We start from the raw sequence: 16436 nt of genomic DNA on the forward strand, positions 1-16436 counted from the left end.
TAATGGTAGGTATTATTCTTGAGATATCTAATCCTAACTAGGAAGCAGCAGAGTTGGAATTTAGATTTAGGTCTGATTATCAAATTGTAGTAATCAAAGTGTGAGGTGATGAAGGCTTGTATTAGTATGAGGGCAGTGAAAATAGTCAAGTAATATATAAGAGCAAATTTGAAAATAACATTCACAAATCATGACAATCTATTAAAATTTAGGAGATATAGAAGAAGGATGTACCATAAATAACTCTAAAGCTTGAGAAGCTATGAGAATGAAGACTAGGTTTTGTTAGTTATACAAGAAGAAATATCTAATAGGTAACTCTAGATATGATACAGTGGCTCAGGTAAGAGAACAGAACTAGAGCTGCTTGTTATTTTTATCTCAGGCACATAGATTACTCAAACCTTGGTTAATGATACTCTCATTCATGCATGGCCTCCTTTTATTAGGTAATTATTGTTAATAATGTAATAAGCACCCACAGACCCACTAAACAACCGAAGTTAGGATCTTGTTAATAATTACATGGAATCTTGTCCAACCCACTCTTATCATATTGTCTCCTCCTACAAAGAAAAGTTTAGCCATAGATGGCTTCACTGGGAAGTTCTTGCAAACACTTAAGGAAAAAATAATACCAAGTCTGCATGAACTCTTACAGAAAACTAAAGAAGAAGAAATACTTCCTAACTCATTCTATGAGAGCAGTATTACTCTGTTAACAAAAGCAGACATTACAAGAAAATAAAACTTCAGACTAATATGCCTTATAAACATGGATGCACAACTTCTTAACAAAATTTTATCCAACTGAGTTATCAGTATGTTGAAAGAATAATGCATCATGACGAAATGAAATTTATCCTAAGAATATAAAGTCTATTTAAGGGACTTCCCTGGTGGTGCAGTGGTTAAGACTCTGCGCTCCCAATGCAAGGGACCCAGGTTCAATCCCTGGTTGGGTAACTAGATCCCACATGCCTGCTGCAACTAAGAGTTCACATGCCACAGTTAAGGAGCTGGCGAGCTGCAACTGAGGAGCTGGCGAGCTGCAACTGTGGAGCTTGCAAGCTGCAACTAAGGAGCCCACCAGCCGCAAGTAAGGAACCTGAGAGCCTCAACTAAGGAGCATGCCTGCTGCAACTAAGACCGGGCGCAACCAAATAAATAAATTAATAAATAAAATAACAATAATAATAATAAACAAACTTACATTAAAAAAATGAAGTCTATTTAACATTTGAAAATTAATGTAATTCACCATAATGAAAATTAAAATCATATGATTACTTCATAGACATAGAAAAGGCATTAAATTAAATACAACTTCCGTTCCTGAAATTACTCCACCACAATAGGAATAGAAAAGAACTTAATCTGATATAGAGCATCTAAGAAAAATCTATAGTTAAAAATCATACTTAATGGTAAAAGACCGAACATTTTCCCCCTAAGATCAGGAACAAGGCAAAAATGTCTGTCCTCACTACTTCTTCTTCTTTTTTTTAAAATACTGGACTATAGTTGATTTACAATTTTGTGTTGGTTTCAGGTGTACAGCAAAGTGATTCAGTTGTACATATACATACCTCTATTTTTCAAATTCTTTTCCCATTTAGCTTATTACAGAATATTGAGCAGAGTTCCCTGTGCTATACAGCAGGTCCTTGTTGGTTCCTTTCACTGCTTCTATTTCACATTGTACTGAACAGTCTAGCTAGTACAATCAAGCCAGAAAAAGAAATAAAAGACATCCAGATTGGAAAGTAAAAGTTAGAACTGTGTTCACAGATGATATAATCATCTATGTGGAAAATCTGATGGAATCTACAATAAAGTAATAAATTACTTCAGCAGGGTAACAGGATATAGGATCAGAATACAAAAATAAATTCTGGACTTTCCTGGTGGCGTAGTTGTTAAGAATCTGCCTGCCAATGCAGGGGACACAGGTTCGATCCCTGGTCTGGGAAGATCCCACATACCGCGAAGCAACTAAGCCCGTACACCACAACTACTGAAGCCCGCGCACCTACAGCCCATGCTCCGCAACAAGAGAAGCCACTGCAATGAGAAGCCTGCGCACCACAACAAAGAGTAGCCCCCGCTCGCCGCGAATAGAGAAATTCTTCCGTGCGCAGCAATGAAGACCCAACACAGCCAAAAAAAAAAAAAAAAAAAAAAAAAAAGTTGTATTTCTATATACTAGCAACAAACAATCATCAATTGAAATATAAAAAGCAGCATTTACAATAGCATCAATAAACATGAAATTATTTAGAGATAAATCTCACAGAAGATGTGGAAGACCTGCACAGTGAAAACTATAAAACATGTCTGAGAAAAAATTGTAGAAGATGTAACTGAATCAAGAGATATACTGTGTTCATAGATCAAAAGACTCAACATTATTAAGATGTGAATTCTCCTCAAATCCATCTACAGTTTTCAACACAATCCCAATGAATATCACAGCAGGCGTTTTTACAGAAATTGACAATCTGATTCTAGAATTTGTATGTGAATACAAAGGACTTAAAATAGCCAAAATAAGTTTGAAAAAGAAGGGTCAGAGTTACACTACCCTTTTCTTTTTCTTTTAATTTTTTTTTTTTTTTTTTTTTTGGCCATGCTGCACGGCTTGCAGTATCTTAGTTCCCTGACCAGGGATCGAACCCAAGCCCCAGCAGCAGAAGCGTGGAGTCCTAACCACTGGACCACCAGGGAATTCCCTACACCACCCTTTTCAGGTCTTATTATATAGTACACTAATCAGGGACTTCCCTGGTGGTCCAGTGGTTAGGACTCCACGCTCCCAATGCAGGGGCCACGGGTTTGATCCCTGGTTGGGAACTAAGATCCTACATGCCCCATGGCATGACCAAGAAAAAAAAAATTGTGGCATGGTGACTATAGTTAAAAACAAACAAACAAACGTAATATTGGCATCAAGAGAGACAGATAAATTGATGGAACAGAATGGAGGGTCCAAAAATAGACCCACATATGTATATGGTCAATTGATTTTTGACAAAGGTACAAAGGCATTTCAGTGGAGAAAGGGTATGCTTTTTCTTTTTTTTTATTTTATAAATTTATTTTATTTATTTATTTTTGGCTGCGTTGGGTCTGTTGCTGCGAGAGGGCTTTCTCTAGTTGTGGCGAGCGGGGGCTACTCTTCGTTGCAGTGTGCAGGCTGGTCATTGCAGTGGCTTCTCTTCTTGTGGCACGCCGGCTCTAGGCGTGTGGGCTTCAGTAGTTGTGGCTCACGGGCTCAGTGGTTGTGGCTCATGGGCTCTAGAATGCGGGCTCAGTAGTTGTGGTGCACGGGCTTAGTTGCTCCGTGGCATGTGGGATCTTCCTGGTCCAGGGCTCGAACCCATGTCCCCAAGAATCCCCTGCAGGCAGATTCTTAACCACTAAGCCACCAGCAAAGCCCAGATAAGTTTTTCAATAAATAGCCCTGAAAAAATACAAAAAAAAAAGAGAAAAATCTTGCACCATATACAAAACTTAACTGAAAATGGATCAAAGACCTAAATGCAAAACCTAAAACTATAAAACTTGTAGAAGAAAATGTAGGATAAATTCTCTTTGGGTTCTTTGTGCCAGTACAACCCCAAAAGCACATTCCATAAAAGAAAAAAATTGATAAAATGGACTTTATAAAAATGAAGAACTTCTGCTCTTCAAAAGACACCGTTAAGAAAATGAAAAGACACGGAATTCCTTGGCAGTCCAGTGGTTAGGACTCTGTGCTTTCACTGCCGTGGTCTGGCTTCAATCCCTGCTCAGAGAACTAAGGTCCCGCAAGCTGTGCCGCACGACCAAAAAAAATAAAATTAAATTAAATTAAAAAAAAATAAAAGAGAAGCCAAAGAGTGGGAGAAAAATCTTTCCTATTCATACATCTGATATACATCTTGTACCTAGAATATACAAAGTACTCTCAAAACTTAATAATGGGAAAATAAACAACCAAGTAATAAAATGGGCAAAAGATTTAAACAAATACCTTCACCAAAGAATATTTACAGATAGAAAAGAAACGTATGAAAAGATGTTAAATATCATTAGGTATTAGGGAAATGTTAAGACCATAATATGATGTCACTACACACATTTAGAATGTCTAAAATTAAGAAGACGATACCAAGTGTTGATCAAGATGTAGAGAAAGTATATCTCTTGTACACTATTGGTGGGAAGATAAGATGGTACAACCACTTGGAAAACAGCTTGGCAGTTTCTTAAAAAGTTAAACATACATTTACCATAAGGCCTAGCCATTATACTTTATTTATTTACTCAGGAGAAATAAAAAAGCATATGTCCACAGAAAGACTTGTACGTGAATATTCATACCAGCTTATTTGTTTTTTTTTTTAATAAGGAGACTATTTTTTTATTATTTTTTAAATTAATTTATTTATTTAATTTTGGCTGCACTGGGTCTTCGTTGCTGTGCGTGGGCTTTCTTTAGTTGCCGCGAGCGGGAGCTATTCTTCACTGCAGTGTGCAGGCTTCTCACTGTGGTGGTTTCTCTTGTTGCGGCTCATGGGCTCTAGAGTGCAGGCTCAGTAGTTGCGGCACATGGGCTTAGTTGCTCCATGGCATGTGGGATCTTCCCAGACCAGGGCTTGAACCCATGTCCCCTGAATTGGCAGGCAGATTCTCAACCACTGCACCACCAGGGAAGCCCAATGCCAGCTATATTTGTAATAGTAAGTGGAAACAACCTAAATGTCCATCCACAGATGAATGATTAACAGTGGTTAACTCTGGTATATTCATACAACAGAATAAAATTCAGTAATAAAAAGAAATGAACTATTGTTATATGCAACAACATGGATGAATCTCAAAATAATTATGCATGGTGAAAGAAGCCAAACAATAGAGTATATACTTGTATGATTCCATTTATAGCAAATTTAAACTAATCTACAGTGACAGAAAGCATATCTGCCTAGGGATGGAGGTGGGAAAGGCTAGAAGAAAAGGGAGGTTAAAGGGGGTCTGAGAACACTTTTGGGTGTAATGTGTATATTCATATCTTTTTTTATTTGGCCGTGCTGCATGGCTTGAGGGATCTTAGTTCCCCAACCAGGGATTGAAGCCAGGTTACAGCAGTGAAAGCACCAAGTCCTAACCACTGGACCGCCAGGGAATCCCTACATATACATATATTTTTTTTAATATTTCATTTATTTATTTGTTTATTTATTTATTTATTTATTTAATTTTTATGGCTGCATCTAGTCTTAGTTGTGGCACATGGGATCTTCTTGCAGTGCACGGGCTTCTCTCTAGTTGTGGCGTGAGAGTTTTCTCTTCTCTAGTTGTGGCGCTTGGGCTCCAGAGCACGTGGGCTCTGTAGTTTGCAGCACGTGGGCTCTAGTTGAGGCGGGTGAGCTCAGTAACTGTGGCACACAGGATTAGTTGCCCCACGGCATGTGAGATCTTAGTTCCCAACCAGGGATCAAACCCGCATCCCCTGCATTGGAAGGAAGATTCTTTACCACTGGACCACCAGAGAAGTCCCCGTTTATTTATTTATTTGTTTGTTTGTTTGTTTGTTTGTTTATATCATGATTGTGGTGATGGTGTCATGGGTATATACATATGTCAGAACTTATCAAATTGTGCACTTTCAAAAAGTATAACTTATTGTATGTCTATTATACCTTAAAATTTTTTTAATTAAAAGTTTAAAGCCAATAGATAAAATTCTAAAAATTATTCAATTAATACAGAAGTAGGCAGAAAAAGAATAATAGAGGAGCAAAAAAAGAGGGGCAAACAATAAACAAATAGTAAAATGGTAGGCTTAAGTCCATTCATATACATAGTTACCTTAAATGTTAATGGGCTAAACACTACAATTAAAAGGTATTATCAGAATTGAATTTTTAAAAATGTAACATCCAATTATATGCTGTGTCCAAGAGATGTGCTTTACATATAAAGGGATAAATAGGTTGAAAGTAAATGGCTAGAAAATTATACACCATGCAATAAAGAAAGTTGGTGTGGCCATTTTAATAACAGATAAATTCAATACAATGAGATAAGAAGAGGGAAATTTCATACTGATGAAAGAGCCAATTCAAGAAGAAGATATAATAGTCATAACATATGCATTTTAAAAAGTTTGAAATTGCATAAAACAAGAATGACAGAATTAAAGGAATAGACAGGGACTTCCCTGGTGGTCCAGTGGTAAAGAATCCGCCTTACAATGCAGGGGACGTGGGTTTGATCCCTGGTCAGGGAACTAAGATCCCACATGCCGCAGGGCAACTAAGTCTGTGCACCACAACTACTGAGCTCGCGTGCCTCAACTAGAGCCTACGTGCTGCAAACTACAGAGCCCACGTGCTCTGGAACCCACGCGCCACAACTACGGAGCCCATGTCCCCTGGAGCCTGCGTGCCACAACTAGAGAAGAGAAAACCCACACACCACAATGAAGAGCCCGCGCTGCCACGAAAAGATCCCTCATGCCTCAACGAAGATCCCATGTGCCTCAACTAAGACCGGACACAGCCAAAAATAAATAAAATAATAAAGGAGTAGAAAATTCCATATAGTTTAAGACTGATAGAACTAGGCCAAAAAAATTTTTTTTTAGTAAAGACATAGAAGACCTAAATAACACAATCAACCACCTTGGCCCCATTGATAATTATAGAATAATACATCCAATAACTGCAGAATACAATTTTTTTGCAAGGGTACTTGATACATTCACTAAGTTATTCTGGGCTGTAAACTTACAAGAATCTTTTAACACCTTGCTCCTTGTACCTTCTATACCCTGAATCTTGGGAAAAGAAGCTGAGGGTTATTATAATTTATTACTTGCTTGGATGATGTCATTATTTTTTGAGGGGCAATTAACGTGCTATTTCTCTTTAAAAAAATACACAGCATATTAAAAAATTAAGGCATCAAAATTCTTATTCAATACTAATATATTTTTTTCAGGTGCAAAAAATTACAAAGCTTCATAATCACCCCAAGACCGCAGAGAGCAAACATGAATGATATTTCCCAAAAGGCTGAGGTAAGTCTTAAAAGTTAAAAAATAGGGGAATCATAGGGTTGACTGTAGAATTGCTGAAAAGGGCAACTGGTGGAAAGGTCATTCACAGAAGTTCATAGTGACATAGTGTCAAGATGTAAAACATAAGAAGAGGTAAAATTCACAGGCTGGTCTTGGGCCCAGTATTTTCGTTTGGATTCTTATCTAGGAAGCATGATTATTAAGTTTTGTGAGTGATAGTGAAGTGGATGTGATGGCTAGCATCTTGAGTAGATTTTAATATCTTGATAAATTTTAGAAGTTATGTTTTCAGTATTAAAAAAACAATTGATGTATATACTTTAAGGAGAAAGAGATAATTCACTCTCAGGTGAGGATCCTTCTTAGCTACTTCTAGCAGCTGCAATTAAACTTATCTTAGGCCTTTTTCTGGTTCTTGGCTGTTGTTACTGAGAGTTGTAATAAGAAGAAATCAGTTGCTGACACCCCAAAATTATAAACTTTAAAAAACCTTAAAATGGCCAATGGCACCATAAGTAGAAAATAAAATAGGGGCTGGGTATGGCACAGATTAATTAAGAAATTTGCCATTATCACTAGAAGAAAGGGTTTGGTGTTCTGAGGCAATGAAGTTTTATTTTCTGAAACTTCTTTTAGAGATCAGTTTAATTTTCAAAAAGATGAAAATAATTTGCTTTCCTGGTTTCAGATGGAGGAAAATCATTTCTCTAGTCTTTTAACAGATTCCTCCTTCTTTGGAAAGCTCTTTTGTCATTTGGGAATTTTCCTCTTAGGGCACATCCTACTTGGAATGATACAGCATTCTTACACATTTTCAACTTGGGTTTAAAGAAGTTCTAGATGGGCAGTATAGCAGTAGTAACAACAAAAATCACTGCTTGTGCACAAAGACCTTGGCTCACCTCAGCCACAAATGAGAAGTAAAGGCCTTCAGTTTTGCTGATATTAGATATGGAAACAAGCAAGAATTAGGCTTATGTGAATTAGTCTTAAACTTTTTGCTTTGTTTTCAACTTCATGTAATTTATTAAAATTAGTCTTGGTATCTTTTAAGCAAGAGATGTAAAATCTGAATCTTTAATGTAATGAAATAGGACAATAAAATACATGTTGTTTTAAATTGGAATCCAGTCTTCAATTTTTATATTTTGCTAGTCTTCAGCTTCAGTGGAACATACCTACAAAATGGGACTTCTTTGCTATATATTAATAACATTTTTACTCTCATATTTTCTGTAATTTCATTTTTCATACTTAGACTTTAGAAAGTATCTAATCAGATTCCGATTATACAAATAAAGGTTGCAAACTCATTTCTATCTATAGTCTGTTTCAATAAATATTTCTTATACTGCTTATTCTGATCTATCTTTACCTAATTTCTTCCTTTCTTATTTTTTTAACTTTCATCTCTTTATTTTCTTCTAATGAAGCTTCTGCTTTCTTCATCTAAACCTGTACCAAAAACCTATGTGCCAAAACTTGGCAAGGGTGATGTAAAGGATAAGTTTGAAGCCATGCAAAGAGCCAGGGAAGAAAGAAATCAAAGGAGATCTAGAAACGAAAAGCAAAGAAGAAAAGAACAATATATTAGAGAGAGAGAATGGAACAGGAAAAAGCAGGAGGTTATTTTATTTTATTTTATTCTCATGTAAATATTCATTTTCATCTTTTACATTTTATTTGTTATTCACATTAACTACATTTCATATTAACTATATTTAATATTTTCTGTGTTTATAAACTAACTGCAAACTCTGCATATAATATGATCTAGTCTAAAGTTTGGATATGTTCATATTAATTTATTTAACCATCTAGATTAAAGAAATGCTTGCTTCTGATGATGACGAAGAGGTATCTTCTAAAGTAGAAAAGGCTTATGTCCCAAAGCTAACAGGTAAGACACTTGAGGGGCAAATTGTAAATAAAATTGCAAAAAAGGAAGCATAGCAAAATATCAAACATGTTTCATATATTCTTAGGAACTGTTAAAGGTAAATTTGCTGAAATGGAGAAACAAAGACAAGAGGAACAAAGGAAGAGAACAGAAGAGGAACGAAAACGCAGAATTGAGCAAGATATGTTAGAAAAGAGGAAGATACAACGTGAATTAGCAAAAAGGGCTGAGCAGGTATACACTAGATATTAAGTTGGTATTTGCTTCAGAAACTAATTGTATAGAGTAAAACTAATCAGTATGCTGCCTAATCAAAATATTTTAATATAACAGAAACCTATTAAATAGTAGCTAACATGGAAATAAGATCTTAAGCACAAATATTTAATATCAAATGCCTAGAAGGATAAGGGCAGAATGTGCCTATTTCAAGGTTGAATACTGAGATGACTTTTGTTATATACCATCTTATCATTCTCTCTGCATTCCTTACAATGTCCACATTCCTTATTTGTCTTGACACATTAGAGAATTTTACAAAGATATAAGCCAAGTTCACACATAAACTATCCACAAGCATATAACAAAATGCTGGTCTTTTAATAGCAATCAAAAAATACTTGCTGGTTATTATCAAACACAGGCTTAATTAGGATATCTTCCTACTCAATTATTTGAAACAAATTCAAGTCACATTTTATTCAATAATGGTATTATTAGCTAGCTTAGCTTTGTTTTTTAAGTTGGGGATGGTAGTAGAAGGGAGAAATGTGTGACAGTCATTTCCGTCGTATAGCCATTACTGTTGCCCATAGCCACAGAGGACAAATTAGAGGGAGAAAAACATTATTACTATGATTTTATATAGTCTCTTAATGAACTTAGAATTCCCATATATTTTCTTCTCAGAGCATGAGAACTAAGAACCTGGTAAGTATTTTAAAATACTCAAGAATCTGATCTAATTTCCAGAAAAAGCTAATGTCTCCAAATGATTCATGAGTGTAATGACATAGAAACTTGAAATTCTAATAGTCATAATTACATTTTATTAAGTAAAGAACTGGTCAGTTCACAAAAAGTTCTTTAATATATTGATATTTGTTTTATATTATAAACGATCTGTAGTCATAGAGACATAGAAAAAAGACACAGAAGACAGTTATATTGCTTATGTACTTTAACCTTGTCTACACTGTAGGATCAAAAGAGATGATCAATTTATTGAGCTTAACGAGACAATAATGGTATCTATCTCCTAGCATTTTTAATAAGATTATATGAGTTAATAAATGCAAAGCACTTAGTACAGTGCCTGGTACAAAGTAAGTGGGCTATAAATAAATGTTTCACCTAAATAATGATACATATAGATAAAATGTCATGAAATCATTTTAGTTTCTCCTCCTTCTGTCATCAGTATTTTAACAACTATCCTAACATCGTCTTCACGGTATATTGTCTTTCATAACCGTTTTTATTGTGAGATTGTACTTGGCTCTTTTTTGCCTACTCTTTAAGTGCCTTAAATCTATTTGCTATGCTTCTTTCAGTTTCTACTACTTTTCTTTAAAAAACGTGACAGGGAATTCCCTGGCGGTCCAGTGGTTAGGACTTGGCGCTTTCACTGCCGGGGCCAGGGTTGGATCCTTGGTCAGAGAAGTAAGATCCTGCAAGCCACGCAGTGCAGCCGAAAAAAACCCCAAACAAACAAAGAAAAAATTTTTAAGTGACAAAGAAGGCAAAGCATATGCTATATTTGCATATCAAAGAAATTCATTTACCCTGACTTTGCAAATAACCACTTTTATGGCACAAACAGCCATTTATATGGTGACAAATAATGTCATATGCCGGATGAATTACAGAAAAGAATTGGAATTTCCTATATTTTATTACTTTGTATCTCTTTGTCTGAAGAAAGGTTGGTGTACTTTACCTCTGCCACCTCCAGTCATCAAAGATTAGTATTCATTTTAAAATGAAATTTCAAACTTCCCTGGTGGTGCAGTGGTTAAGGATCTGCCTGCTAGTGCAGGGGACACAGGTTCGAGTCCTGGTCCAGGAAGATCCCACATGCCACAGAGCAACTAAGCCCATGCCCACAGCTACTGAGCCTGCGCTCTAGAGCCCACGAGCCACAACTACTGAAGCCCACATGCCTAGAGCCCGTGCTCTGCAACAAAGAGAAGCCACCGCAGTGAGAAGCCCCTCATACCATGATGAACAGTAGCCCCCACTCGCCACAACTAGAGAAAGCCTGCACACAGCAATGAAGACCCAATGCAGCTAAAAATAAATAATTAATTTTTTAAAAAAAGAAATGAAATTTCACAAGGGAATACAATTATAAGGAGGGAGTTCCCTTATTATAATAAGGGAATACAATATATAATAAATCAATATTTTAGGTTATATATAAAATATATCACTATATGTAATTATATTTATAATGCAAACTGTAAAATAAGGTAATAAAATATATAATTAAAGTATATCGTGTTTGTTTGGCAGGAAATGGTGAGTATGCACATGGGGTTCGTCTACCTCTTTTAAGTCTTGTGCCCTTTTCCAAAAAGCACTGATTACACTACCACCCCGAGAACTGAATATGGCAGTGGTTTCAAAAAGAAGAAATGTGTGTGTTGAGGTGAATTTGAATATGATGAAGACATAGGATACTCAGAGAAAGATGGAAGAAAACTAATCATGAAAAAGAACCACTTTCTTTAGTAACCCTAGATACTACATGGCAGGGTGCGAGAGAATCTTGGTTAATAAAATTTTTAGCCTATTAAATTATTTGAGAATATGTAGGTAGAACAATATAAACTATTAATAGTAATTTCATCTTGCAAATATGGGAAGTCTAATTTTAAAACCTAATTAGATACATTTTCCACTCAAATCTAATAAAATTTAATATAACTTTGAATATAAGAAGTAAGGCATGACATAGTCAAGAAGAGTCTTAATGTTTGTTTGAAAAATCCTCTTGTATAAGTCCATATTCAAGAACGCTATAGAAAGGATTCCTGAGTCAGACAGGTAGCTGAGTGACATTTAAGATAATTACCAGTTCTGAGATTCTAGGATATTATGATGAATTAAAAATAGGCATACTTCGGGCTTCCCTGGTGGCGCAGTGGTTGAGAGTCCGCATGCCGATGCAGGGGACGCGGGTTCGTGCCCCGGTCCGGGAGAATCCCACATGCCGCGGGGCGGCTGGGCCTGTGAGCCATGGCCGCTGAGCCTGCGCGTCCGGAGCCTGTGCTCCGCAACGGGAGAGGCCACAGCAGTGAGAGGCCCGTGTACCGCAAGAAAAAAAAATTGGGGGGAGAATCTTAATTTGGTATAATCTGGTTATCTTTGAGGATATTTTGATAGACAAGGTTAATGTCTAACAACTTAGAAAAAGAGAAGTTATTGGTGGGAGATTGAGATGTTGAAAAGAAAGGGGAGAAAGGAAGTTGATTTGGGAAGGAGCAAAAGGAGTTTTCTTTCCATAAATCAAAAGAAATAATTGGGAAACAGATCTTCAATAGTAGCTTCTGAAAGCTAGCACTATAAATGAACTGAATATCTTAGTTCTCTATGAATATACTGAGACCATGGCCACTTAGGCAAATTCATCTTTTTCTTTGTTTGTTGAAACCCAATGGAAAAAAAATTCTATCTTTTGTTGTTTTGATAATGGTTTAAAATGAGCAAAGAATAAAGCAAAAATAAAAACAAAAAAACACCCAACCAAACAAAGAAAAACTATTCTAAATATAGTTTATTTTCTACTGTAAGCTAATAAAAATCTAAGAAGGTTGTAGCAGCAAGAAAAAGAAATTTGGAGTTAAAAAATTTAGAATTTTTCTTCCCTATGCTCTCAATGTCTCGCTTCTCACCATATCTCCTAGAACTTTTTATTGAGATTAACATGATTTGTAGAGGAATTGTTAGCACTCTTTTGAAGGGAAATAATTTTGTAATTATTTTATTACAGATTCATGAAAATTTTTCATAGTATCATTTCTCATTCAATAAAACCTTCATCATTTACACAACAAATCAGTGTAGTAAATAATTCTGTAACAAAGCAAATTATTCTGAACAAAGCTATTTAAAATAAACTATTAAGGGCCTCCCTGGTGGCGCAGTGGTTGAGAGTCTGCCTGCCGATGCAGGGGATGAGGGTTTGTGCCCCGGTTCAGGAAGATCCCACATGCCACGGAGCGGCTGGGCCCATGAGCCATGGCCACTGAGCCTGCGCGTCTGGAGCCTGTGCTCCGCAATGGGAGAGGCCACAACAGTGAGAGGCCCGTGTGCCATAAAAAAAAAATAATAATAATAAAATAAAATAAACTATTAAGATACAAAATAGTTTTATTTTTAATAAATGATTTGTTCAGAATAATTTCTTTTTCAAGAAATTTGGTATCTTAATAATATGTATTATTTCTTCTTGACAGAGAATATAGAAAAGTGGGATGATGAGAGAACAGGGAGTTAGCCAGCCCAGTTCCTAGTATGAGACAAGGTACAGCAGAATTCCCTTAGACTGAGTGAGGAACAAACTACTTCCAGCTCTTTCACTGGTGTTAAAAATCAAATTAAAATAATAAACAATCTGAATTTTTACTTTCTAACTTTTTCCATTTTCCTGTTGCTTATGTTTCCTTTTCCTGAGATCTCAAACATTGTGTTATTTAAATCACCTTTCTGTCATTTCTCACTCTGTTATGTATTGTACATTAGCCTGCCCCTCAAGCTAATCTTAATGGCTAAATTGAGCTCCCTCTTTTTGAATGAGTGCCTTTCCTACCTAGATCTGTCAAAATATAGAGTAAACAATTATGATTTCCAGAATTATTTTCCCTTCTAAACTAGCCATGTGAAAGCCTACACCTTTTACTGCACTTTATTATTGTGTCAGTTATATTTTTGCCATCTATTTATATTATAAAATATAGTCATGATGATTATTTGATTGCTAATGATAGGTTTTCCTTTCACTGTGGCAGAGAGAGAATGGAGAAATGTTTCTGTAGCTCCGTTTAAATTGCTACAGAAACGTTAATAACTGCTGGTTGTAAGCTCACAGCCAGATTGTAAGAGTTTGGTCCATTATTCAAATTCCAGAATTACAAAGGTAGGCTTTATTTTAATTTTTTCTTAATATGTTGTTCCCTAGATATTGATATCAAAATGCAAAAATTAATATAAAGTTTAATCTCTATTTAAAAGGACATAATTGGCTAATTTGGAGCAACATAAAATACTTCAGAATTCTAAATTTTGAAATTTACCATAAATCACAACGCATACTTTTCAGTTGTATGTTTAAAGCAAAAAGCAGAAATCTGATGTAATGTAATGATATAAAATTCTTATTCAATAGATTGAGGACATAAACAATACGGGAACTGAATCAGCATCAGAGGTAAATGGACATTTCCTTTAATGAAACATTCACCTAAAATTATCTGATTCACAAATAATCTTTCAATTAAAAAAATTAAGAGTTTTTTTTATTATAAATATAGCAACAACAACAAAAAGGACAAAAATATTTTGCAAAGCAAGATCATACTTTTGCACTTTCAAACGCTATAGCTTAGCGTTTTTGCTTTCATGGTTAGAGACACAAGTCTCGGTTTGAGATACTCTGCCAAGGCTGTATATTTCTTGAACTGTTACTAATAGTTGAGATTGTTGAAAGCTAACATTTGAAAAAGGCAGTTTTCTTTTCATCATTTGTCTTCTTTCCTCAGAGTTCCTGATAGTTTGTTTTGCTTATCACATACTAGCAGAGAGTACAGTACCTATTACCATGAAGGAATGTTCAAACAACAAAAATTTTAGTTATCTCTTTTTATCTAACAGAGAATGTTAAAGATCAATCAATTTGATGGTGTGCCTAAAACTACAGCCGCATAAATTGGAAGCAGTTTTATTTTAGGAGGCATGTGTTACATATTACAGTTCTTCACTTTGTTTTTGAAAAAAGTTCAAAGGCAATAACAGATGATGTAATAGAACTAATTAAAATGGATTTTAAAAACAAGTTTAAGAATATTTGAATAGGACCAAAGGCCAAAGAGTTTTGTCCATAATATAAATGTTTTCTAAATCACTTGGAAATACTGGGGTTTTTTTCCTTGCTAAAATGTTAGTTTTATTAAATATTTAAAAACTTGCATGGAGAGAAAAATCAAACACAGAAACCTTTCTTGTGTGTTTAAACTGAAGCCATCCACCATCAAATTGATTTAGAGTATGCTCACATGCACATTACCTTTTGTGGGATGAGTGCACGGATAGTGAAATTCAGATAATTTCACGCAATTTTATCCAAACAGCTGTATTAACACCATCTTCTAGGAAAAAAGATGCTTCTTGAACCCTGTCAGCAGTGGATTTCAATAAGATTAACTCATCATGTACAATGAATTCAGAGAAAGAGCTATTTAATAGAAATCTGTAAAAAAATATTAATTTTTGTTCTTCATAACACTGATGGCAATGTAATGAAATTCACCAATGATGGAAGTCCCATGAAACCTAAATTTTGATTAGGAAGAAATATGCTAATTATCTATTTTATAAATTAGGAAGGAGATGATTCACTGCTTGTAACAGTGGTACCTGTCAAATCACACAAAACATCTGGAAAAATAAAAAAGAATTTTGAAGATCTAGAAAAAGAACAAGAAGAAAAGGAAAGGATCAAGTATGAAGAAGATAAAAGAATAAGATATGAAGAACAACGTCGGTCTCTCAAGGAAGCAAAGTGTCTTTCATTGGTCATGGTAATTTTTTTAAATAAAGAACAAATAAAAGCAGTTAAGTTGGTTAGCAGCATATCCCTTTATGATTAACAGGTTTTCGTTATGTTTTCTTAGGACGATGAACTGGAAAGTGAGGCAAAAAAAGAGTCACTTTCTCCTGGAAAATTGAAACTGACTTTTGAAGAATTGGAAAGACAAAGACAAGAAAACCGAAGGAAGCAAGCTGAGGAGGAAGCAAGAAAACGTTTAGAAGAAGAGAGGCGTGCTTTTGAAGAAGCAAGGCGGCAAATGGTAAAACAAACTGATATATGTGTAACATTTATATATGATATTACAATACATAATTATATTATGATACATAACATTTATATATTATACAAATTATATATTATATGTATAATATGTTATATAAATGTTATATATAAAACATTTAATATTAAGGGAGGTAGCTGGCTTTAGATAAGGTTCATTGCTATATATTTAAGGAGATTTTCTATATACAAGGGTCTGATTTTGAAACTGTATACATATTCCATATATAACATGAATTTATATTTTCTAGTTTTCATTTTGGGATATTTTACCTAATATGCCTTAAATTTTGATTTTTATAAATTGTTGTAAACATACAAAATAATTATTCAACAAATCTGATTTCTCTTCATCTGTTAGCTCAGCCTGCAATGTG

The 16436-nt window shown here is 35.0% G+C and overlaps 1 protein-coding gene across 2 annotated transcripts in view; it reads left to right on the forward strand.

The window, feature by feature from the left end:
- The window catches only part of NEXN (nexilin F-actin binding protein), a 58592-nt gene that overhangs the window by 17772 nt on the left and 24384 nt on the right, over positions 1-16436 (forward strand). For both annotated transcript variants that reach the window (XM_060089990.1, XM_060089991.1), the window contains exons 2-7: positions 6991-7069; positions 8891-8969; positions 9055-9203; positions 14359-14400; positions 15572-15769; positions 15863-16039. In XM_060089990.1, coding sequence (XP_059945973.1) covers positions 6991-7069; positions 8891-8969; positions 9055-9203; positions 14359-14400; positions 15572-15769; positions 15863-16039 — 724 coding nt within the window. The remainder of the gene's footprint in view (positions 1-6990; positions 7070-8890; positions 8970-9054; positions 9204-14358; positions 14401-15571; positions 15770-15862; positions 16040-16436) is intronic.

The sequence above is a fragment of the Mesoplodon densirostris genome, chromosome 2, assembly GCF_025265405.1.
Source record: "Mesoplodon densirostris isolate mMesDen1 chromosome 2, mMesDen1 primary haplotype, whole genome shotgun sequence".
NCBI classification, from domain to species: Eukaryota; Metazoa; Chordata; class Mammalia; order Artiodactyla; family Ziphiidae; genus Mesoplodon; species Mesoplodon densirostris.